Source organism: Catharus ustulatus, chromosome 7 (assembly GCF_009819885.2).
Source record: "Catharus ustulatus isolate bCatUst1 chromosome 7, bCatUst1.pri.v2, whole genome shotgun sequence".
NCBI classification, from domain to species: domain Eukaryota; kingdom Metazoa; phylum Chordata; class Aves; order Passeriformes; family Turdidae; genus Catharus; species Catharus ustulatus.
Genome location: NC_046227.1, coordinates 15471635 through 15495672, shown reverse-complemented (window position 1 = coordinate 15495672; position 24038 = coordinate 15471635). Strand labels below are relative to the sequence as shown.

Below are 24038 nucleotides of genomic sequence, written 5' to 3'. Positions count from 1 at the left end.
CTGAGAAATAGCATATTCTTGTATTCTACTGGAAAGCATACCTTTAGCTGGAGGAGCCTCAATTTTTTTAGGCACAGCAGGAGATACTTTTTCTTTTGGGACAGGTTTCTTAGGAACTGCAGGCACTTTAAAAAAGTATTCGTTTTAGAACATTTGAAGTGAAAACTGGCACATGTATCACGCAAGAAAAATGTGTTGTTGAGAAAGATTACACATGGACATGTTTTGCTTACCAAAATGACAGCTGACAAAATTGAGATAAATGCAATGTTGTAAAGATTACAATAAATGACATTAAAGTGAGCTATATTGCACCTTTTGCAGGGGGAGTTTCTACTTTAGGAACATATGACATTTTTTCTTCTGGAGATTTTTTTTTAGGTACTTCTGGCATTTCAAAGATATTAATTATAATATAATCAATTAACAAGTTTTTTAAGAATAAGTCTACAGCACACCTATAGACAAAATGATACAAAAGACACACGTTAACATAGATGAAGTGCCAGTAAAACAGATTAACTTAGCAATCAAACCCAAAATTTGACATAAACAAGATGCTTAAGCTAATAAGAAAATAAAATTATTTTTTAAGTGTACCTTTAGGTGTTGGAGCTTCCTCTCTTTTTGGAACAGCAACCTTTTTCTCTGGGGGAGCTTTCTTAGGAACCTCTGGCACTTAAAAAACCATAAAATATAAGATAACTGAATTCTAAATTTCAAAGATTTATTTCAAAGAGTATTATAGATTTCATTAATCCATTTGTAAGAATATCAAGACACACCACATAACACATTCACACACTTAACATAGAAAGATATATCACAAGAGCAACATGTGATTTATATCACATTTGATAAAAAACAAAATCGAATCAGTTGCTTTAAGACTATCAAATGCTTTAAGACTGATTTGTTACCTGAAGAATGAGCTGCTCAAATATATTACCAGGTTTTTAAAAATCTCATGGATGTACAGAGAATACATAAAATATAAATTCTAACACAAACAGGCTTACATACAGACTAACAGGAAAATAAAACTCAACAAGTAGTGTACTTTCCATCAGTAAGGGTATCTTTGGCATGCAGATGTTCTTTGGGAAAAGGAACACGTACTTTTTCTTCAGGCACAGTTTTTCTAGGCCCTTCAAAAACTCTAAAGGTACTAAAATTCATCTAAGTAATCTTTCTAAGGCTTAGATGAGAACAGACATTCCAACGTAACACAAAGATTACATTTATCATATGTGTATTGAGAACATAAGAGAAGTTAGAAAAAGAGGACAACAGCACGAACTGGTTAAAGCCCAAATTCAAAAGATGCTGTACCTTTTGCTGGGGGAGCCACTTCCTTTTTGGCAACAGCAACTTTCTTTTCTGGAACAGGTTTCTTAGGGACTTCAGGCACTTTGGAAAACATTGTTAAAGTAAGAGATCTTTAGTTTTTGGAACACTAATCCAGATTTGAGTAATCTGAGATTGTTTTATACAATGAGCACAAGGAGCTGAGCACTGCAACCAGCACAATACAGTGTACAGCCTTTTGGACAAATACGGACAATACAGGGAAGACATGATGCAGTGTAAAACTCCTATGTCAAAATCACTGCACTAGTACGTTTCATTTTACTTTCTTGAACTAAAAACAGTCCACGCTTGCAAAAAACACACAACTTAAATAGAAAGAGAAGGGCCCAAGCTGAGACAAATTTAAGCTGTAAGCTAGGTTATAGCACAATTGAAAAACTGAAATAATGCAACAAGGAGAAATCAATAATGCATACGGAGATAGTGCAAAAAACAAAGACACATGGAGAGAAAATTCCTAAATATATTCAAGAAAACATGAAAAATATTACAAAGAAAGAAAATTTGTTTGGGCTTTTCTTCTTTCTTTTTTACTAGAGCAGCAGAAATACCTTTAACTGATGGAACTTCTGTTTTAGGGACAGGAACAGGTTTCCTTTCTTCTGGAACACGCCTCTTTGGTATCTCAGGCACTTTAAAAGATAGGTGGTGATCATTTAGGAGACAGTTAAAATAATTGATAAACCACAGTAAGCTACTATTAACATGGTGTATAAACAAACACTGAATGTCAAAAGCTATTCTGTTTTATCAAACAGATACAACAAACCCATCTCACAAAAAGATATTAAAGGAATTATTTAAAGCAGTCATGAAGAAGAATAAGATAGAAATGCAGTAAGGCTTGAAGCTTTGAGAGCAGAGCCATAAAGAAATTGAAAGATCTCAGTTCCGATATGCTATCCTTTGGTAAGCAGTGTTACAGAGAGATAATGTGAATGTTCAAAAAAATGGAGCAGATGCTGATGCAAAAACTTTATTCACCTTCAACGTGAGAGATCTCCAGTTCTGTAGAAACTACTTCTTCCTCCTCCTCAATCTCCCTTTGTGCTACAATAGGAATTTTAAAGATATTAATAGTTGAGATAGGAAATATCAATGTCCATAGTAAATCTGAAAAACTTTAAGAATAAAAGTGAATAAAATGTTTGTGCAGTACACAATCATCACTGAAATGCATATGTTAATATGTAAAAAAAAAAAAAATCCAGAAAATGAAAGCATGTGCAAATCTCGCAATGAATTTTGATTCAAATTGAAACAAACAAACAAACAAACAAACAAATACATATTATACTCCCATCCTTAATCAAACTACCTTCAATTGGGTAAACAGCTTCAAAGAATCTTTCTTCAACTGTTTTCTCATGTTCTGTTGGCTCTTCAAAGAAAAGTATTTAAACAACATTAAGATAAAATATTTGAAATATTTCCATCTATTAAGCTAAATAAATCTAAAGCATAAACAATGGACAAAAAAAGCAAGGCATACTGAAAGACAAATGTACAATATGTCTAAATATGTAATTTGCCATACATAAAAATAGATCAAAAGAAAGTATAGTAGGATTGATAGATTGTTTTGATTTGGATACACAGACTTTTGGTTTTGTACATACCTGTAACATCATATGAATACTCTTCTTCTTTGTGGACAGAAACTGACATCTTTTCTTCTGAAACAGTCCATGTTTCTACTGTTGGTACTTTAAAGATAGGATTTTGTTTTAGTATTTCATATGCTAGATCCACATTAGTGGTAGTCAGCATGTGAGTTTGTATCAAATCTTTATCTGTATTGCACATTGAAGTCTTACACATATTTAGACAGTCAGTATTCATGTTCTAAAATACTGAACACAGAACAGGAACACAAGTATAATATTTAGTACTGTTAAAGACTAAAGACACAGACCCCTTTAACCCAAACATTTGAAACAAAATGCATGCACAGGCTTTTGGAAATAGTACATCAGAAGAATTTTAAAGGTGGTTCTTCAAAGATATTTTTGGGCATGGGGACACAATTATGCTTATTAAGCAAGGATAGGCCAGCAAGCAGAATAGATGAAGAAAAAGCTAAGTCACACTGCAGTGTGACCGTAGGCTCTTTAGACAAGAACCAAAAGGCTGGCCACAAATATGTTAAAAACAGACTTCATAAAAGAAAAAAGCATATTAGACATACTAATTAAACACTGAGAGTAGTCACAGAATGACTACTGCTATGGATCCAGATACATACACACAGGCCCACATATTCCAAAGAAGCACAGAAACACATTGGGCGCTGAAAAAAGTGTAAACTGCAATTCAAAGATGCTGATCTGTACCTTCCTTTTTCATAACTTTTTCCTCAACGACCATGGGTGTAGGTTTTGGTGGTAGAACTTTCTTGGTAACTGTTGGCATTAGAATTTTGTTACTCAGTCAAACATTCAGCAACTAGACCAAAATAAGTCTACAGCTATCTATTGGTGATGTTGAAAATACAACCAAGACAAACAAACAAACTCAGCAGCTAAGTCAGGCTTCTTGGAATCACGCAAAGCAACATAAGGAATGTGTTTGTTTCTTTTTATTGCTGTGTTCTAAAGGCACTCAGGGCTTTTAGCACACAGGTAATTCCCTGATACTTACTGAATTGCAGCTGGCAGAATCCTGCTGCAGAATGGGAAATGCTAAACAAAAGGAAGCAGCTACCAAGAGAATAAGGGTCCATCTTTATTTCAAAGGGAAAGAATTAACCAAGGCATCTTGGTAGATGGGTCAAAATGGAAATCTAAGCAAGATGGGGATTTCATGTCTTAAGTTTAGAGTGAAACACACTATTTCACTCAGTGCAATTTTATGCACACTTCCTTTCTTAAAGCATTGGTGGTCAATATTTGCATTTAGTATTTTCTCCTAAAATGCTTTCAATCTTCTTTTTGAAGAATTCACCAAAAGCTTTTATTAGATGTTTCAAAGACTGAAAAATTGATCAGACCATGTTAAGTGAAGAGAAAGCATATGCAGATCAGCTAAGCAACAAAAGCCACAACAGTCACAAAAAGATGACATTAAGATAACTAAACAGTATTTACCCTCAGCCCTTTTGACTTTTTCTTCAGCAACCCTCTGAGTGGTTACCTCCACTTTTTCATCAACAGGTTTCTTGACAACTGGAAGTAATTCAGATAGATTTATTGTTTAAGTAATCTCACAAATTGTTTTCTGGATACAAATCAGATAGAACTGGCCTTTTTTTTTTTTGTTTAAGATGTCATAAACCTTGTGCAATCTGTGCTCTGTTCAGTGGTGAACAGTGGTGGCAATAAGGCCCACCCTGCCCTGAGAGATGTGCAGTGATCTAAGTGGAAAAGACTTCCCAGAAGGGCAGCATTTAATTTCTTAAATGTTACACCTGTGCTCAAGGCTAATATACAGGGAGAAGGAAGGATAACTGAAGCTCAGTTTGATTTTGCCAACAATTCTTGTTTTGATTCAACCACCTTTGAGCAGAGAGCTCACAAACATGAGGTGAGAGAAGAGAAAGGGGATGACCCTTGCTCATCTCACTGTCCAACATAAAGAGAATTTTCTTCCCAAGGAAATGTGAATAACCAGCACCATTCAGGTTTAAGGAGATGCATGAGAGATCTTAATCTGAATGTTCCTGTTAGTTTTCTGGGAAAGTCATACCTTTTTGAACAGTTACTTCCTTCTTTTCCTTCTTTTCAGCTACAATGGCTGGTGGTTTTCGCTCAGGCACGGGTTTCTTAGGAACTTCAGTCACTTAAAAAAACCAAAACGATCACTTAATGATAAAAAATATATTGTCTAAAGGCTCTGTAGACAGAAAGGTATTAATTATGCCATTATAATTTTATGAATTTTAAAAACACACAGTGAGTTTTGGAGATACAACTGTTGAAATAAAACATTTTGCTTATTTCCAAGTTTCATGTTTTCTCATTAGAGCCAGATTTTGTTCCAGGAGGCATACATGTTACTAATCCCCAAGACACTTATAGCATGCAAGGAATTGCAAAATACAGTCATTAACATCAGTCAATAAATGTGTGAAACATTTAAGTAAATCAAGTTCATCTACAGCACATGAAAATGATAGAAGAAATAGCCAAAAAAACTAAAAATTACACACACCCTTACTACTAACTCATATTAGGTTTTTAAGACCTACAAAGTTCATTGGCAATGAATTTCTAATGTATCCATTCCTATCTGCATCCATATCTTGTGATATCTTGTGTTAACATCAAGTGTCACTTAAAATATGTCAGCATATTATGGTTCCAGATACTTTAGTAAAAACAAAACCAAAAAACTGTTGCCTAGTTCAAAATGTTGGGGCCTTAATAATAAATATGAGAAAAGAGAATAAATAAAATGACATGGTAATTCAAATACCTTCTTCATGAATTATTCTTTTTTCTTCATAAGTCACTTCTCTTTTCTCATAAGTTTCTTCCCATTCCTCTTCCCCTTCATCATAGCCCTCTTCCTGGACATAATAGTCATGGTCTTCACCATAATCTTCTTCCCACTCCTCATAAATTTCTTTGGGTGTTTCATGTATTTTCTTTTCTTCATGTATCTCTTCTCTCCTTGCCATGGATGTTATTTTGATCTCTTTGGGCTTCTCAGGGAGCACCTCAGGAACTTAAAATAAATAAACTGATTATTCACATCATAGTCTGGAATTTAAAAGGCACATTGAATGTCCACATTTAGTGAAATTATTTCACCCTCACAGATGGTTTAAAGAAGGGACTATTTTTTAAGCAGTCACAATCAACTTCAATTTTAAATGTGTGTTTTAAACATAAAGCCAGAAATCAAACCATTGTGATAGATTCAAGTTATTTCAAAACAAAACACCTTGTTTCCACAAGCTAATTTTACTCTCTTAAAAGTGTTTTCAAACAAAGGAAAAAAGTTACCTTTAGGTGGTGGGACTTCTTCAGGAGCTTTTTTAACCACCTTTTGCGGGACTTTCTTTAATGGAACCTTTTTCTCTGCTTAAAAATAATAGATTTTAAAAATTAAAAAACTTTAAGAACCCCTAAAAAGACAAACAAACAAAAATCCAAAAACCGACTGTCATAAAGAAACATGAACATAGTATTCAAATACTGTAAGGACTTTTACCTGGCTTTTTCTCCTCTGGAGGTGGAACAAGAGGCAGAAGAATGGGAATAGGGGCAGCTTGTAGGAAAAATGAAATATTTAGTACAAAAATTAAGTTTGATATTTCCTTTTAAATGCAATAAAATCCTGGTTTGATAAAATAGATTGTAGGATTTTATTGCAGCTGCAGAATAAAAGCAAACATAGTGCTTATTCTGAGAGTTTACAGCAGCTGAATAAATATAATTTGAGTGGGAATCTCCAGTCTACCTTTATTTGAACCCTGAATGTCCTCAGCTTTATTTTAATTGCTGCCATCACTCTCCTATCTTTGCTGATGGTAATTAATTTAAATATCAAATCTTTCCCTTCCTGCTGCCATTGCAAACATTTTACCAAATTATCCTGGAACTAAACCCAAGAAGTTTAAACTGCTGACATTTAAGGTAAACTACTGGGTGTAACATAAAGCTACTGTTTGCAGTCCAAAACCAGAGCCTGGGGAGAGACCATTTGCCATAAACATGAAATCCAACCTATGGCCTTAAAAGAATATTTTTTAAAGGCAGTAATTTAGAGCGCTTGTCTAAAAGATGTTTTTTGTGGCAAAAAGAAGAGATGAAAATTAGGGAAAAAAACTATAAGAGAGGAAGATGGAAATAAAAGGAAGATCAAATGGACAACAGACTGATAGGAAAGCATGATGGTAAGGGCTCTTTTTAAGATAAATAATTAACTCCTACCACTACCTGTGTAGAGTTTTCATCTTGCACACAACAAAGAAGCCTGTCCAAGTCAAGAAGCCTATCCAAGACAAGTCTTGCTCACAGGGATAATTAATTAGATCTTATTGCTGAGCTAAGATTTTCCTCTGAGGTTCCCACTGGCCTTCTGGTTCAGTGCAGATACAGAACAAGTTTTTTACAAGACAAGTTTATGGTTTGTTACCCTACCTTCAGCTGGCTTTTGAGGTGGAACTGCAACCTTGGCATCAGGAACATCTAGAAAATCAAAATGTTTAACTGATTTAATAAATACTACCAATAAAAAAACCATTTTGATGTGCTCTCCTCAAGAATAGCAGTTGATGGTGCTTTAATCTTTCTTTTTGTAGCATGAAAGAATTGTAGCTTGCTCCTCAAGAATACGCTAGCCAACCAATAGATAATTAATTGTATTAACCTTTCAGTTCAGCCAGCCCATACAATGCTGTGTTTTATTTCTAAATAATTTTTGCAATGTTTGGAGTAGGCTCTTAAGAACATTTAAAAAAGGAGATCATAAGGAGGTGTTTTTTACCCATTTTGCCTGCTTGGTTATTTTTTTTTTCCAGTTGCACAGAGAAGAGTCTATCTATTATTTGATACATCTTCATGGCTCTATTCCTTAGCAATTCAAACAAAAACAGAGAATGGGGAGAAAGTAGGGTCCCTATTAATGTCACTGATTATGGATTTATCTCATTAGTCATTGCCACTACTTATGGGAATAATAGTTCCACATGTCTGTGGATGAGGAATACTTTCTCAGGATGTAGGTTATACTTACTCTAACCAGGAAAAATATTTGAAAATAATAAAAAAGCAGAACAATGTATTAATTTTATGCCAGAGTATAGACAAGATCTTGTGCCAGTCTTGCTTGAGAACTTTACCTGGTGGCTTCAACTCCAGTTTGATTTCTGCAAAGAAATATTATATTTCGTTTAGGACTATTGATTTTTCCAGAATCATGTTTCAAACAGGCAAATTTGCACATGGTTATGGTCACAAATTTGAAGATTTTCTGACCTTTGGTTACGAGATAGAGCTCTGCAGTACTTCTTGCTTCTCCTCTTGGTTCAAGACGAGCAATTACAGAATACACACCTGCAGCAGCCAAAAAATGTTTATATTTACATGCTTTTATCATTTAAAACCAGACAAAGAAAAACAGATAAAAAATGGCAGCAGCACAAATGTTTCATGTATTTTTACCTTCATCTTCTGCATTAACATTGTGAATAGTCATATAATGACAACGACCCTCACTTCTGAAGCTGTACTTGGGACTCTCTCTCAGTTCAGTGGGGCCTTTATACCACGTCACAACTGCATCATCAAAAGACACCTCACACTCGAAGGTTGCAGACTGGTGCTCACTCACAACGATGTTCTGTATGCTCTTGGTGAACTGAATTGGTTCCGCTGTTTTTAGAAAGAAAAAAATACATCAGTTGTTATTTACTATCTGAATCCTTCTCACTGTTGTCATCAAAATAGCTAAATTTTAATGAGATAATAGCAATAGAGCTAGAAAAAGCAGAGGAAGAAAAAGGGATTCCATGTACTATGAAGTTTTATGCATAAGAATGATGATAGAAGATGTAATGTTTGACTACAACAAGATTGTTGTGCAGATGTATTTTGTAAGAGAAGCCATTAAAGAAACGAAAGATAGAGAATAATTAAGAAAAAGTCCAAGGAAAATATAAGAGTTCCAAAGAAGAAGAAGGTAGTACACCGCAGATTGCTTGTGGGCTACGGAACATTATTAATCATGGTTTAGTCAAGAAAACTAAATTACACAAGTATGTCACGTGGTTCAAAGACAAAATTTCTTACTTAGTCCGTTTCCAAGTTTTGGAATCTGTATTTCAGAAATCCTTTTTATTTTCATTTGTTCTGCTAATGAAACCTCTGCTAATGTCACTATGGTAAGAAAGAGATTCTGTATCTTTACAAACCTTCAATGGCCAGATCTGCTGTTGTTTCTAGACTGTCAAGCTTGCATGTATACTGTCCCTCGTCTTCCGTTCGGACATCCTTGATGATGAGTTTGTGCACTTTGTCAGAGACTTGTGTTGAATATCTCCCTCCTATCTTAATAGGTCTCCCATTTCTATACCACTGAGACTTGGCATTTGGGATAGAGAACTGACAAGTCAGTGTGCATGTTTTTCCTTCCTTGAAAGTAGTGTCATGAAGATGCCGCTCAACTGCAGGTTCTATTATCATGTTAAAACATATATTTTAACACAGATCAGAGAGTGGAACAAGTAAAGTGTAAAATAATTCAAATATATACTTCATAAGTACACTTACCAATCACAGTTAGCTTGGCACTGGCAATATGTGGTCCACATACTATTCTGAAATTTCCTTGATCATCAGGTTGGCAGTTTCTAATTCTCAGTATGTGGCGATCACCTTCAATTCTAATTTCATATTTGTCATTGGAGTCCAGTTTCTGGGTTCCCTTGTACCATGACAGTTTAATTTCTGGATAGTTAATCTTAATCTCACATTCAAAGATAGCATCCTCATCTGCTAAAACCGTCTGATTTTCAATGTCTCTGATCAGAGTAATGGGCTGGAAAATATTAGTTTAAGTTAATTTCAAGTTCCCTGTTATAGATTTGAATATTTTATAAATCATTCCAAAAATGTTTTTACCTCTGTTTGTGTCAGTCGCTGCTGAATAAAAGCTACAAGTTCATCAAACTCCTGATCTTCCCTTTGAGCTTTCTCTGTGAGCTCAATTTCCTATAAAAATGCAGAATATACTCAAAGATCAAAGGATACTAAATGTCAAGATGTCATGTTTATCCAACACAGAATTCACTCCTACATAAAATTTTATGTAACTGTACTGTAATCAGTGTATCTTCCCATTCTAACAATTGCAGTCAAGTTATGAAGACAGAGCCTTCTCAGCCAGAAGGCCCATTTATTCTTCTTGGATTTGAGCATGCAAGAAATTGAGAACCACCAGTAAAAGATCTAAAGAGGAACCAGAAATTCCTGCACACATCATAACTTCAGAGCTTCAGAGTGTGGACACCACATCTGTTCAAGGGAAACATATTACACCTAAGAGAGCCCATGCTGCAGTCACACTGTGTCTTACCAATCTGTGGCTTTCTTCTGCTTGGGTTTGCTTTAGTAACTCAAAGGCTTGCAGAAGGCCACGGAAATCTGTGATTCCATACATGCGAGCATATTTCTCATATTCTTTGGGATCTACATTTTTGAGAAGTTCCAAGATATCAATAGGTTGCTCTTCCTCTTCTTTTCTTTTTGTTGGAGTGCTATGTAAATCAATAACAGGAGTTAACTATGCAGCATTTCATTCCCAGAAAGCTGTTTAGTGAAATACTGAATCACCTCAGAGCTCTCCCTGTGCAGTAGAATCCTTTAATTTAGTCTAGTCAGGTGTTTTTATTTTTAGTACAGTTATTTGTATTTAATGGATATTTTAAAATTATATCTTGTTCTGAGATGTATAATAAAAAAAGTTGCTTCTGTGTTGATAGCAAATTAATCCATAAAAATGTTCAATATACCTTTTTAGTTTTGCCCTGAGATCCCCTTCAACAACTTCTTTCTTTCTTTCTTCAACTTGCAGGTTTACACTCCTCTCAATTTCACCATGTTGGTTAAAAGCTACACATTTGTACATGCCAGAATCAGTTTTTATTGTGTCCTTTATTTCTAGTTTGGCTTCATCTCCTCTCTGCTGGATTATAATGCGGCCTCCCTGGTTGAGTTGCCTCCATTTTCCCTTCATCCACTTAACATTTGGAATCGGATCTCCTCCAACTTTTGCAATAAATGTTGCAACAGTCTCTGCAGAAAGATGCAAATGAGGAAGCTAAGTCTTTCCAGGTGTTTAGGACAGAGGGACATAACCTCAAACAAAAGGTTTGTTTGTAGGCAAATAGAAGACATTGTAGTGTTTTGAAAAGAGTTCTTACTTTCCATGACTTTGATACTCTGAGGCTCTGACACAAAATAAAGTTTGCCTTCCACTTCTGCTTTCTTAGCTGCTGGAGCAGCTGCCGGTTTTTCTAAAAAAACAGAGTCAGAGAGTTATAACAGATGGCTTCATGTAATCTTTTATGTTCATAGGTGATGATGCTTCTGAAGGAATTGTGAAAAAGAAATTTATTCCTGAGATGGAACAAAATACTATGCAAGAGGTAAAAATGCAAAATACTTTAATATTGTTTTAACCAACTTGCAGTTTACTTTCCAGATGAAACTGTTCACAATGGGCCATGCTGTGCTGTTCATTTACTCCAGTCAGGCCATTTATACTCTCCATGGATGCAAATCCATAGATAGATAAACAAATAATAAGCTTCATTTTCTAAACTGGATAAGTTTTTTGGTGATGTTTTCTCTTTTCATTCTATTTCTGGATATTATGCCCTAAGAGTTACTTGCAATTTTTATCACTGGTCTGTTAAATTCTCTTGTTATTCTTTGACTTAGTCCTTAGCCTAGTGGCTAGCCGTGTAGTCAAAAAGACAATTTGTGCATACTGCTAGGCTCTTATAAAGCAAGAACCACACAGAAGTACTCATGATTAGACACTCTTTACTCTCAGCTAAAAAGTCAAAATGTCTTAGAGCTGTAATAGTCTTAAAAGGTTAAGTCTTAAGGCCACATGCTCAAATTCCTTCTTTATTTTCCTTTAATAAACACCACTTTTCACATGCTTTCCATAAAACATGCATGATCAAGTAATTTCACCCCTTAAGTTTTTATTTTTCTTGAATTTGTTGTTTAGATTTAGAAAACAAATCTCTGTTGATGTGACACTGGTCTTTCAGAATTTATGTCACTATTGATATATAAATTATTGTTAAATACCCTGTTTTACCAGCTTCAGTTGTTTTACAAAAAACAAATTTAAAAAAAAATTGTTTGTTATTAGATTATTAACTTTTTTTGTTCCAAACAAAAAAGAGTGGGATAGAGTTTTGTTGACATTTTCGCCATATGCCTTATTTTCTTCATGTTACTGTACCTTTGACTGTCACTTTAGATTTGCAAGTATCAGTGCCAGCTGCATTGGAAGCTTTGCACACATATTCTCCCGAATCTGATTTGGTAACTGCAGCAATTTCTAGAAGAGCTACTCCATTAGCAAAGCTGAAGTTGCATTTGTCTGAAGCTCTTATTTCTCTTCCTGCCTTCAGCCACTGGATCCGGATTGGCTGTGATCCCTGGACATGACAGCTAAGCTGTAGGGTATCACCTTCCTCTGCTGCTGCTGGCTGAAGAGGCTGGTCAAAAACTGGAGGCTTTTTAGGTTCTGGAATATGAAAACGTTTGAGTGAATACTTAGGAAAGCATGATCAAGAATATGAGAGAGATACATGTGATTCCTAAGGAGGCAATGGCAAGGAATGGAGGATGATAAACAGAAGTCTGAGAATGTCAGTAATAATGTTATAAAATGGAATAAATATCAAGAGAGTATTACTGCATATTTCCTATATAAACATGCAAGAAATATCTTTATCCCCTCAGCAAGAACTTTTACATGCCAAAAATAGTATGAAAACTAAAGCACCATTAGGCTGCAAAACTATGTAAAAGTCTTTAAAGAAGTAAACCTGCAATTTCCTGCAAGATTATTATGGTGAAGTGTCATGCCACCCCAATGCAGTTTCAACACTGCCTAAAGCTTAGATTTCATTGCACAAACCCCCTGTTACTCCACTGAAAGAGAATGATTAAAAATTCAACAGAAATTTCACAAAGGTTAAATGTTCATCTTATGTCAGTCATAGCAAATAGTGAAAAAGAAGCTTCTCGTCGAAAAAAAAAATCACAAAAATAAAAGAATTTCCTAACTTTGTGGTTTATGTCCATCTCTGGACAAATCACTGCTGTTCAAATTAAATAACTAGCTCATTAGAGAGAAGCTATATATTTGCAGCTAAATAAAACAAAAAAAAGCAGAAAGTAAAGAAAAACAAGACTTCAACCAACCTCTGATAACAACTGAAGATGTACTCAACACGCTTCCTGCTTCATTGGACACTTTACAGGTGTATAAACCAGCATCTGATTGCTCTACAGCCTTTATATGCAAAAGCAAGGCATTGTTTTTGAAAGATATTTCACAGCGAGAGCTTGAATGGACTTCCTGATTGTTTTTATACCAAGCAACCGTCAAAGGCTGAGAGCCAGAAACACGACCCTCAAGTTTAAGTTCATTCCCTTCTGTTTCTTCTACTGCTTCAGACAGTTTCTTAGTAAAAGTAGGAGGAGTTTTTCGTTCTGTAAAAAAAGAACATACATTCTGTGAATCTATCTTGTGATGAAAAATCCTAAAGACAATGCTTCAAGAAAATTTGGAACGCCGGGGAATTTATATTACTGTCATATAAACTGGATATATTTTTAAAGTGAAATTAGGCTAAGAATAAACAGAAGGAGTCTTGCTCTTACAGTCACTATCATTGTATTTTCCTGTTAAAAAAAAAAAATTCTCTTACATTGATTTAAGTAATACACCATTTAAATAATCCCAAGAGTTTTGTGAAGTTCTCAAGAAAGAAATAGGCCAGACCCTATTGAGAAAGTAGACCAGAGAAAGTGTTTTATTTCTCCTCCCATTGCTGTTAGTGACCCCTCCTAATTGCCTTAAAAGATTCTTAGGTATCTCCAGATAGGTACTCTGAGGCTACATCTCAAAGTCCAACTTCCTTTATAACTGAAGGAAGAGAAATACAAACACAGTGCATTATCTATTCAGTACCTTTAACAGCCAGTTGAGCTGTGCAAGAGTCCTTTCCAACTTCATTGCTAGCATAGCATGCATACGTTCCAGAATCTCCCCTGTCAACTCTCAAGATGGTCAAATGGGCTGTGTTGTCTACATAACTGATCTGATAGTTCTTTCCTGTTCTAATTTCTTGGCCATCTTTTGCCCAAGTGACTCTAATAGGCTGTGTTCCAGAAACATGACACTCAAAATCAGCACTTTCTCCAATAATTCCATCCACAGGTGTAAGTGGGATGTCAAAGAATGGAGGAGTCTTCCCTTCTGAAGAGTGAAAGAAATAAAAAAAACCCCATCACTTTAAACTCTCAATTGACTTTTAAACTATGTTAAATAAGAATCTCTTGTACAATATTAAATCCATATATAAAGCAAAACTCAGTTTTAAGACATTTCCATCAAATATTTCACAGCCCACCAACCTGTAAGGACAAGCCTGCCACTAGAAGAAGCAGTCCCAATAGCATTGACAGCTGTGCAGGTGTATTGCCCAATAAGGTTCCTATCTGTCTTCAAAATCTGGAGAGTTGCTACGTTATCTACAAAGGACGTGTGAACATTGTAGTCCTCTTTCACACGCGCGCCGTCTTTGAACCAAGACACTTCGATGGGTTCTGAGCCAGCTATGCCACAGTCAAACACGACTGGCAAGCCAACAGTCTCGTGAATGTCTCTGAGTTTTCGTGTAAAAGAAGGAGGAAGTTTACGCTCTGCAACAGAACAAGTATTGCTCAGTGAAGCCTTTCAGAAGACATGCACCTCTTGCTGTACTCACCAATAATCACTGACTAATATGCTGTAGAGTATGGTGGATTTTTGCACGTAACTTCCAATTAAAAATACTATTTAGCATATAATTTATTTTGAACTTGTTGTAAAGAGCCCTGTGCATACAGGAAGAGAGATGCCATTTTTTTTCTTTTAGACCAAATGAGCCTCAGGACTGTTAATACTGGAAACAATCAAAGCAATATCCTGAACAGGGACAGAAGATACAGAGGCTTGTAACGCTGCAGAAGAGCTGTGGTCAATAAGTGCTGTATTTCAGTTAGCTTTACTGGTCAGATTTTGTTAGTAGAAGACAGTGCCACAGGGTATCTTACACATCAAGAAACAGTGAAGTGTTTTACGAGGAAGAGGGAATTGTTGTTTTTCGAAATAGGAAAGCATACTTAAGAAAAATAGGACCATATTTAAAATTGAAATATTCACCTTGAACTGTAAGCAAAGATGATGAAGAAGCCTCCCCAACAGAGTTTTCTACTTTGCAGATGTACTCCCCACTGTCACTACTGTCTACCTGGCTGAAAACCAGAGTAGCAATTTGGTTCCTAAAGTGCATTTTCACAGTAGCAGTTCCTCTCAGCTTTGTATCGCCTTTGTACCAGGACACAATCATTTCTGGTGTTCCAGCAACCTGGCACTGCAAGGATGCAGAGTCCCCAACAGTCACCTGCACTGGCTCCAAGGGGGTAATGAAGTAAGGTGGTTCTGAAGGACAAAGACATGCCATTAGCATAAAAAGATATTGCGTGATGACCATTATAGTTCAAATAACACTTGTTGAAGTGATGCTGGCTTGACGCACCTAGTATTGTGATTGTACCATGACAAGTATCTTTCCCAGACTCATTTTCAATATGACAAGAATATTGCCCCTGATCTTCTAGTTTGCTGTTAGGGATTTCCAGTATGGCAGATGTGTCTGTAGTGGTGATGCTGCACTTTTCAGAGTGCATTATTTTCATTCCATTTTTCTTCCATGTCACTGAAATCGGTGGAGTACCCGTATATGTGCATTCCAAGATTAAATTTTTCCCTTTCTCTACATTTAAATCATTCAGCTTCTTCATAAATTTGGCTGGTTCTATAACGAACAGGAAGAAAAATTAAATAAAGCCAAGAGATCATATTTAAGAAGCATAAGAAGCAGTAGTCTGGACAAACCTTTGACAAAAAGATGTGTTGTGCAAGAAATTTTCCCTGCCTCATTAGAGACCTGGCAGGTGTAGTCTCCACTCTCAAGTGGATGTACATCAAACAGCTCCAGTTCTGCAAGGGAATCTTGCAAGGTCATATTGCATCTGGGTCCTGGTACTAGCTCAACACTGCCTCTGAACCATTTAACTTCCAGTGGAGGGGAACCTTTTACAATACTAGTGAAGGTTATGTTTGCCCCAGATAAAACATCCAGTGGTTCAGGTTTCTTCACAAAAGATGGTGGTTCTAAGCACACAAGTAAAACAGACAGAGAAGAAGTACATTTGAACTTCTTTTGTAGATAAAAGTCATCAGAAATAGCCAACAAAGAAAAAATGAAATATTTGTGAAAATAAATTTGGACCCTCTGATTCTGGCCTCTTAGTGATACTGACCTCTAACACTCAAAAATGCGCTGCATTCATCAGACCCAGCTACATTAGTAGCTGTGCACAAGTAAGTTCCCATATCAGACTCCTCAAGTCCATTCACTTTCAGAGAACAGGTATTGTCTGTAAGAGTAGCCTGATACTTCTCTCCACTGGTAATCTCTTGTCCATCATGAAACCAGGAAACCTGAATGGGTGGTGACCCATAAACTTTGCACTCCAGTACAGCAGAAGAACCCAGTTGACCATAGGTTTCTTTCAGTTTTCTTGTGAAAGAAGGAGGTATAATACGATCTGCATTGGTTTAAAAATAAAAATAAAAATTACCACACAGGGTTTTTAAAATGCAGGAAGTTCTCCATGCATAATAAAATTAGTGACCTTTCTTTTGCTTTGGCAATATACTCTGACACATCTAAGTATTTGAGAAATAGTCAATAGTTAAGGATATGCTGGAACTCTCATTCACAATCTTTGAGGAACACCTATTATTTTTGGCATTCTTTTTCATAAGCAACAATATTGCACCAGCTGTCCAAGTCAACGTGTAGATTAAAGCTGAAGAAACCAAGTCCTTTCAATAATTCCTGCCCCTCAGAGTTTAGGCAGGCATCTATTCTTGATGCCTGTTAAAGTGGCATGCCAACTACTTCCAAGATTATACAACTCTCTTATGTTGCCAATCACAACAACCACTTAGCTATCTGAAGGCTTTGTAAAGGAACTAAAGGATCAGAGGTGACTCAGAAAGAGTAGTCAACTAACCTGAAACGTGCACTGAAGCTGTGCAGCTGCTTTTACCAACACTGTTTTTCACCTCAAAAGTATATTCTCCACTGTCTTCTAGTGTTGCATTGAGGATCTTAAGCCCAGATACTTTGTTGAAGAAACTGATTTTATATTTATGGTCAGTGGACAGTTCATTACCATCCTTAAACCACCTAGCAGTAAGCTCTGGTGTGCCATCTACTGTGCATTCCAGAGTACAAGAGTCTCCAGCTGTAACTTTGACTGGGCCTGGCTTCTCTACAATGACTGCGGGTTCTGCAATGAAATTCAAGTCAGAAAAAATTTTAGAACAATGAAATAGCTATTATTATGATGAAAATTTAAATTTTAAAGCATCTTAAACCACATGTTTTTTATCTCATGCTACCAACCTAGCACTTTTAGCATGGCAAAGCATTCCTGAACTCCAGCATCATTTTTTATCTGACAAATGTATTTCCCAGCATTGGCTGGTTCTGCATTTCCAATCTGCATAGTTGCAATGTTTTCTGAGTAGGAGATCCAAAGATTATCGCTTTCTCTGATGATTTCCCCTTTGTCTTTTAACCAGAGAACAGAAATGGGCTGTGATCCCTGTACTGTAGCCTGCAGTTCGATGGATTCCCCGACTACAACAGTGAGATCACTCAGTTTCTTCACAAAGGTTGGTGGTGCTGTTTAAGAGAAGATATTTCACAGTTAAGAGCCCCGTCAGGAACAGAAAAGTAAGAGAAGAATTGCAGGAACAAAGAAACGCCAAGAAGATGCCAATCTTTGTACAAACCTCTTAGTGTTACAGAGCCAATACAGGAGTCACTTCCCACATCATTTACAGCCTTACAGTGATATTCACCAACATCTGCAGTATCCACATTAAGAATATGAAGACTAGCTATGTAGTTCTCAGACATGACCTTATACTTCTTGCTGCTCCGAATTTCTCGTTTGTCTTTGTACCATGAAATCTGGAATGGAGGAGTGCCCTGAAGCTCACACTCCAGATGAATATCAGACCCTTTCAAGGTCTCGACTGGATGGGGCTTCTTGGTAAAAATGGGGGGTGCTGGAAAAAAGAAAAAAAGAGTTATCTTTGTGTTATTTAAGAAAAAGAGATTAAAAAGGACAGAAGATTCAAGTGATGTGAAATAGCAAAGACAAACAATACATAAGAAAGATCTGCCACAAAAATCAAAAACAGATAAGAGATTTGCCATCTACTTAGACAGGTTTTGGCATTTCTGACGAAAGAAAGTGGGATTTAAGAGCTTTTCCTAAAGGAAGACCCTTACAGGTAGAAAGAGAAGGAAAGACATGAGATTCTGACCTTTTACTCTCAGTGTAGTACTGGTGCTTGCACTACCCGCTGGATTCTGAGCTTCACAAGTGTAGTCGCCACTGTCTTCAACACTGAGGTTGTGCATTTCAATGACTGCCACTGAATCCACAAAGGACATTCTGTATTTTTCACTGGGATGGATTTCAGTTTCACCTTTGTACCAGGTGACTTTGATTTCTGGAGATCCACCTATTTTGCATTCATACGTTGTGGAATCGTGCTGTTTCACAAGTTTTGAGGAGTCTAGTTTCTTAATAAACCTTGGTGGTTCTGGAAAGCCAAAAAGGGGAGATGATTCTTTAAACTGCACTAAATGTTTGAATAAGCAGGGAAATATGGAACCGTAAATTTTAGGGACTTAAGCAAAAATTCTCATTTTGCAATTGCTATGAAATTTTTTTAGATTATTTAAAGTTGGTCCAAAATCCAGATTAAGAAGCAAATAAGTTTTCTATATGCATTTCAGTGGTTTCTCCTTATTTTACTGACTCACTGTACCTCTCCTTGTACATATTCACTACAGATCAGTTGGTATATGTGGTTTTCTTTACAAAATATGCTCTTGTTATACATGAATAATCAAAATGCCTGATGCAAATGCAAGAATCCAACTGTTCTGACAAAAAATGTTATTAAAAGCATTTGAGTATTATAGCAATTGCTTTACATCCTGTGATTAATAATTAGTATAGTCAATAAACGTATCCGGCATTATAACCTCTCACACATTTAATGCAAAACTAAATATAAAGTTGCACATAAAGAATAAAAGTTAAGGAGCTTAGGTAGCAAACAAAACACCTTAGAAATAATCATGCTGAGGATAATTATGGGATGGTTGGCATTACAGACATTGGTGTTAAATGTCCTGTTATTGAAAAGAAATAGAGATGACTACATTTTGTTCTATGAGGAGAGGAAAGGAGGGGAAGTTTGATACTTTTCATCGAAAATAGCATCTAGGTGATTAGAATCACAAGAGTGAATGCTCACAGATCAAAGATATAACCAGTGAAACCAAGAGGTGGTAACGTGGGCACAACAAACAAATCTCTCTGCAAAACAGGATGAAGTGCCTCTTTGTGTGACTGTCTGTGAAGTGTAGGAAGAATATCTATTTTATTGTGGATTATGTTAACCTGTGGGACAGTTGCAGAACATCCTGTGTTGCTAGAAACAAAACTTCCTGAGTTTCTAAAAATAGAAATGATGATTTGTTAACATGGGGACTCTTGGAACCTTAGCAATTTACTCTCAGATTTCACTTTGAGAAAGAGTTGATAGTCTATCTGCAGACTAACAGCTGCTGAGTAGTCACACTCTGATTCCACTCCTTTCAAAAAAATGAGAGTATACACATTAGTAAGGTTATATATTTAGAATGTAAAGCAGTTATAGAACATAAAGCAATTATTAAAACTACAGATTGGGAACATTAGATGCTGGAGTGAGAAAATTAATAAAAAACTGTGAGGTTTTCAAGGTTAATTAAAAGAAAGATCTTAATTCTACAAATAAAAGGCTGCATGCCATAGAAGTGAGACAGCATATGCTCAAATTAAACACATGCAAATCTATGCACCCAAAGAGATTGCCCTTTCAAGTTCTATAGAAATTGGTTGAAAACCACCATCACTAATTTTACAGCCCTGGGGAGACTGTACAAATTATAAAGAATACTGACACTAAAAGATGTCAGTAAATACAGGATCAAAAAATAAAATAATAATACTGAAAAAACTCCTCAGGTTTTTATGAATAAAGATTTGAAGAGTAAAAAAATAAATAAGGTCAGCTGGGATAATTTTACACATGTTAACTCTGTTCAAATAAAGCTATTCACAATGATATAATTATTAATAAACAGAATTATTGTGGTGGAAAGAAGCTTCAGATCTTTTAAAGAGGTTTGATTTCTTGCTGCAATTTTTCAATGCATTTTGTAAGCTACAAAATGCAAGCTTACATAATACTGCAGCCCTACTTATTACTGAATCCAGGTAATTCAGTTTTACACACTCTTTCCACCCCCACCAAGCAAAAATGCTTATGGTTGGAATAAACTTGATATATATAAAACATTTGACAAATAATTAATACAAAATCTTGCTACTAGTAGCTCAGTTTCCTGTGTTAGTTTTCTTAGAGAGTAAAAGGATTTACTCTTGAAATATTTCCCCCCTCTTTGCACACCAAATTCATACAGAGGAAAAAGAAAAGAAAAAAGAGGAAAGAAAGTGCTAAAGCAACAAGGACCTTTTAACTCAGGCGTAATCTAAGTAGCATATGTTACATTTCTTCTTTTATAAAATCAGTAAGATTGAAATATCTGGAACAGCTACAAATATGTTTCCACCTACATTGAGGAAATTGCACTAATATACATGTGTCACTTGCACCAAGACAGTCTGAGCCATTAATAAATTTAGATTTCACTTTTAGATTCACACACTATAAGGAGAGGTGAAGTGTTGGGTATGATGGATATTTCTCACCAAATCTGCTCTCAGATTCCCCAGCTTTGCTGTTTAGAAGAGCGATTTTCAATGTTTTCAATCTGTGAAAGAGCAAAGCTATTTGCAGGAGCTGCACATGCAGTAAAAATACTTTTAAGCCTCATAAGTGAACTGAATTTCTCTGTTTCCTTTCACTCCCCTGAGCAACCTGGTCACTGCTGGATAAACACTTTAGAAAGACATATTTCTGTTGAACAGAACCATTCATAAAGGCACAACAAATTAATAAGGGAGAGTTAATGTTTCAATGGAAGACAAGAAAAGTTAAGAAAAATCATGTACTGTATGAAAGCAGAAGAAATGTAAGTATTTAAGTATTGCAATAACATTTAAGTGAAGTAAGACGTCTCAGAGTAACCTCTTGGAAAGATTGTTAGTCGCACAGGTGTCTGCATTAAGGACTGTGTTTTCCAGGTGTCTGCCTTGCAAAAAAACCCTCATAAACACTGGAGCCCACAGCAATACCTTGTACAGCCAGCTGAGCTGCGCACGCATCCTTCCCAACACTGTTGCTGGCAGTGCATGTGTAGAGTCCAGCATCCCCTTTACCAACTTTTAGGACTGTCAAGCTGGCTGTGTTTTCCACCAGCGTCATTTTGTAGTTGCCACCTGGACGAATCTCTCTGTTGTCTCTGGTCCAAGTAATCCTCATAGGAGCAGAACCAGTCATGTGGCACTTAAAGGTTGCACTTTCCCCCAGTGCCACATCGATAGATACTGGCTTGACATCAAAGAAGGGAGGTTGTAGGTGTTCTGCAAAGAGGAAAGCAGGCAGAGCTCACCACCAAGCCTGCCTCACCACGCCATGCCCATCGTCCCTGGCCACCATACAATGGGTAGAGTGGGAAAAAGGGTGGAGAAGTAAAAGAGCAAAGACATACAAAAGATTTTCATTACAGCATGATCTACAAACCTGTAAGGAGAAGTTTGGCACTGGAAGAGGCGGTCCCCAGAGCATTTTGGGCTGAGCAAGTATATTGGCCACAGTAATCCATACTAGTTTCTAAGATCTGTAAAGTCGCAACGTTATTTAAGAAGGCTGATTGCATGTTATCAGTGTTGCTTAAGAGAACCCCATCCTTGTACCAAGACACCTGGATAGGCTCTGAGCCAGTTATGCGGCAGTCAAATGTCACTGGGGCACCAACCACCTCCTGAATATCTTTAAGTTTTCTGGTGAACGTAGGGGGAAGTTGACGCTCTGCAAAACAATAATAATCACCACTATCAGTAGGAAGCCAACCTAAAATTAATTATCTTTGAAATTAATAAAACCCCCTTTCTGTAGACAACAAAGAGGTCCTACAAACTACCCCACACAAGAGTGGCTCTTGGCCCATCACCTTTAACAACAAGCAAAGCTGTGGAGGTGGCAAAGCCGATGCTATTTTCTGCTTTGCAGATATATTCTCCAATGTTGCTATCCTCTACAGCAGAGAATGCCAGTGTTGCCACATTGTTCTTGAAGTGCATTTTGTAAGCCTGTGTTGATCTGAGCTTGGTGTCATCCTTGTACCAGGACACCTTGATTTCTGGTGAACCACCAATCTGGCATTTTAAGGTCAGGGGCTCGCCAACCTTCACCTCCACACGGTCCAGGTGCGTGACAAAATAAGGTGGTTCTAGGGAAGGAGAGAATGTAGTGAGCAGAGGCAGAGCATCCCTGGGGTGGTTAAGGGGATCGGGGGTGATGAATACCTAAGATGGATACAAGGCTGTGGCAAACATCCCCACCCGCCTCATTTGCCACCTCACAGGTATATTCGCCTTCATCATTCTTTGTGCTGTTGAAGATTTCAAGAATGCCAGATTTTTCAGTAGTTGTAACAGTGCAGCGCTGAGACTGAGCAATGGGCATGCCATTTCTTTTCCAGGTGACAGAGATGGGAGGGGTGCCAATGTAGCTGCTTTCTAGCACAATGGACTTCCCCTGCTCCACACTGAAATCACTTAATTTCTTCACAAAGACTGCAGGCTCTGTGGGGAGGTATAAATCAATAGTAAGAGGGACAGATGTGGAAGAGCTGCAGGCAGGGAGTGAATGAAGATAACTGTGCATTCATGCACACACCCAAACACACCTTTCACAAAGAGCTGTGTTGTACATGAGGCACTGCCAGCATCATTTGTGACCACACAGGCATAGTCCCCGCTGTGGCCTGGCTCCACGTTGTACAGCTGCAGCTGTGCCACAGACTCATTGAGAGAGATGGAGCAGTTGCTGTCTGGCACCAGTTCCCTGATGCCTCGGAACCAGGTCACTTTGAAGGGAGTACTGCCCCTGATGTAGCTGGTGAATGTCACATTTGATCCAGGCAAAACTTCCTGGGGATCAGGTGTCTTCACAAAAGAAGGTGGTTCTAATTATCATGCAAAGAAGTGAAAGAGGGAGAAAGATGTTAATAGAAGGGTCTCTGTGGAGGGGGTGAAATGAGCAGGTTTGAATCAAAAAGAAAAAATAAAAGAAAACACGGGAAAAAACCCCAAACCAAACAAACCATGAAAAAGAAACCATGGGAAACCCAGAGAAATAAAAGAGAAGAGGGAAGAAGAATTTTTTTGAAGGCATGGCAGTATCCTTCCACTGACCTTGTACAGTCAAGAAGGCACTGCATTCATCAGATCCAGCCACGTTGGCTGCCACACATGTATATGACCCTGTATCTGTGACATCCAGGGCATTCAACTTCAAAGCACAAACATTATCCAAGAATGAGATTTCATATTTTTCTCCACTAACAATCTCATTCCCATCTTGGAACCAAGACACAGATATGGGAGCTGTGCCAGACACTTTGCACTCCAGCAGCACAGAGGATCCCAGCACCCCATTTGTCTCCTTTAGTTTTCTTGAGAATGAAGGAGGTACAAGGCGATCTAAATAGGACAGGGTAGAAGAACAGGAAGACAAGTGTTGAGGTTTCTTTTGAGGGAGAGAAAAGGGGGGAAAAAAGCTTTCTTTAAAGATAAGAATGACCAGTAAAG

At 36.9% G+C, this 24038-nt stretch overlaps 1 protein-coding gene across 1 annotated transcript in view; it reads right to left on the bottom strand.

The window, feature by feature from the left end:
* Positions 1-24038, bottom strand: part of TTN (titin) — a 238200-nt gene that overhangs the window by 144610 nt on the left and 69552 nt on the right. The window contains 42 exon segments of the mRNA XM_042779450.1: positions 42-125; positions 316-393; positions 601-678; positions 1333-1410; positions 1923-2003; positions 2356-2421; positions 2690-2752; positions 2991-3164; positions 3705-3773; positions 4458-4535; positions 5056-5148; positions 5785-6036; positions 6318-6392; positions 6526-6582; positions 7458-7505; positions 8159-8185; positions 8295-8372; positions 8481-8690; positions 9230-9490; positions 9588-9855; positions 9939-10028; positions 10393-10573; positions 10829-11111; positions 11240-11332; positions 12298-12585; positions 13269-13559; positions 14041-14328; positions 14487-14774; positions 15277-15555; positions 15653-15931; positions 16012-16290; positions 16440-16727; positions 17199-17477; positions 17594-17875; positions 17986-18264; positions 18526-18807; positions 21519-21806; positions 21967-22254; positions 22397-22675; positions 22752-23030; positions 23135-23413; positions 23643-23930. Coding sequence (XP_042635384.1) covers positions 42-125; positions 316-393; positions 601-678; positions 1333-1410; positions 1923-2003; positions 2356-2421; positions 2690-2752; positions 2991-3164; positions 3705-3773; positions 4458-4535; positions 5056-5148; positions 5785-6036; positions 6318-6392; positions 6526-6582; positions 7458-7505; positions 8159-8185; positions 8295-8372; positions 8481-8690; positions 9230-9490; positions 9588-9855; positions 9939-10028; positions 10393-10573; positions 10829-11111; positions 11240-11332; positions 12298-12585; positions 13269-13559; positions 14041-14328; positions 14487-14774; positions 15277-15555; positions 15653-15931; positions 16012-16290; positions 16440-16727; positions 17199-17477; positions 17594-17875; positions 17986-18264; positions 18526-18807; positions 21519-21806; positions 21967-22254; positions 22397-22675; positions 22752-23030; positions 23135-23413; positions 23643-23930 — 7968 coding nt within the window.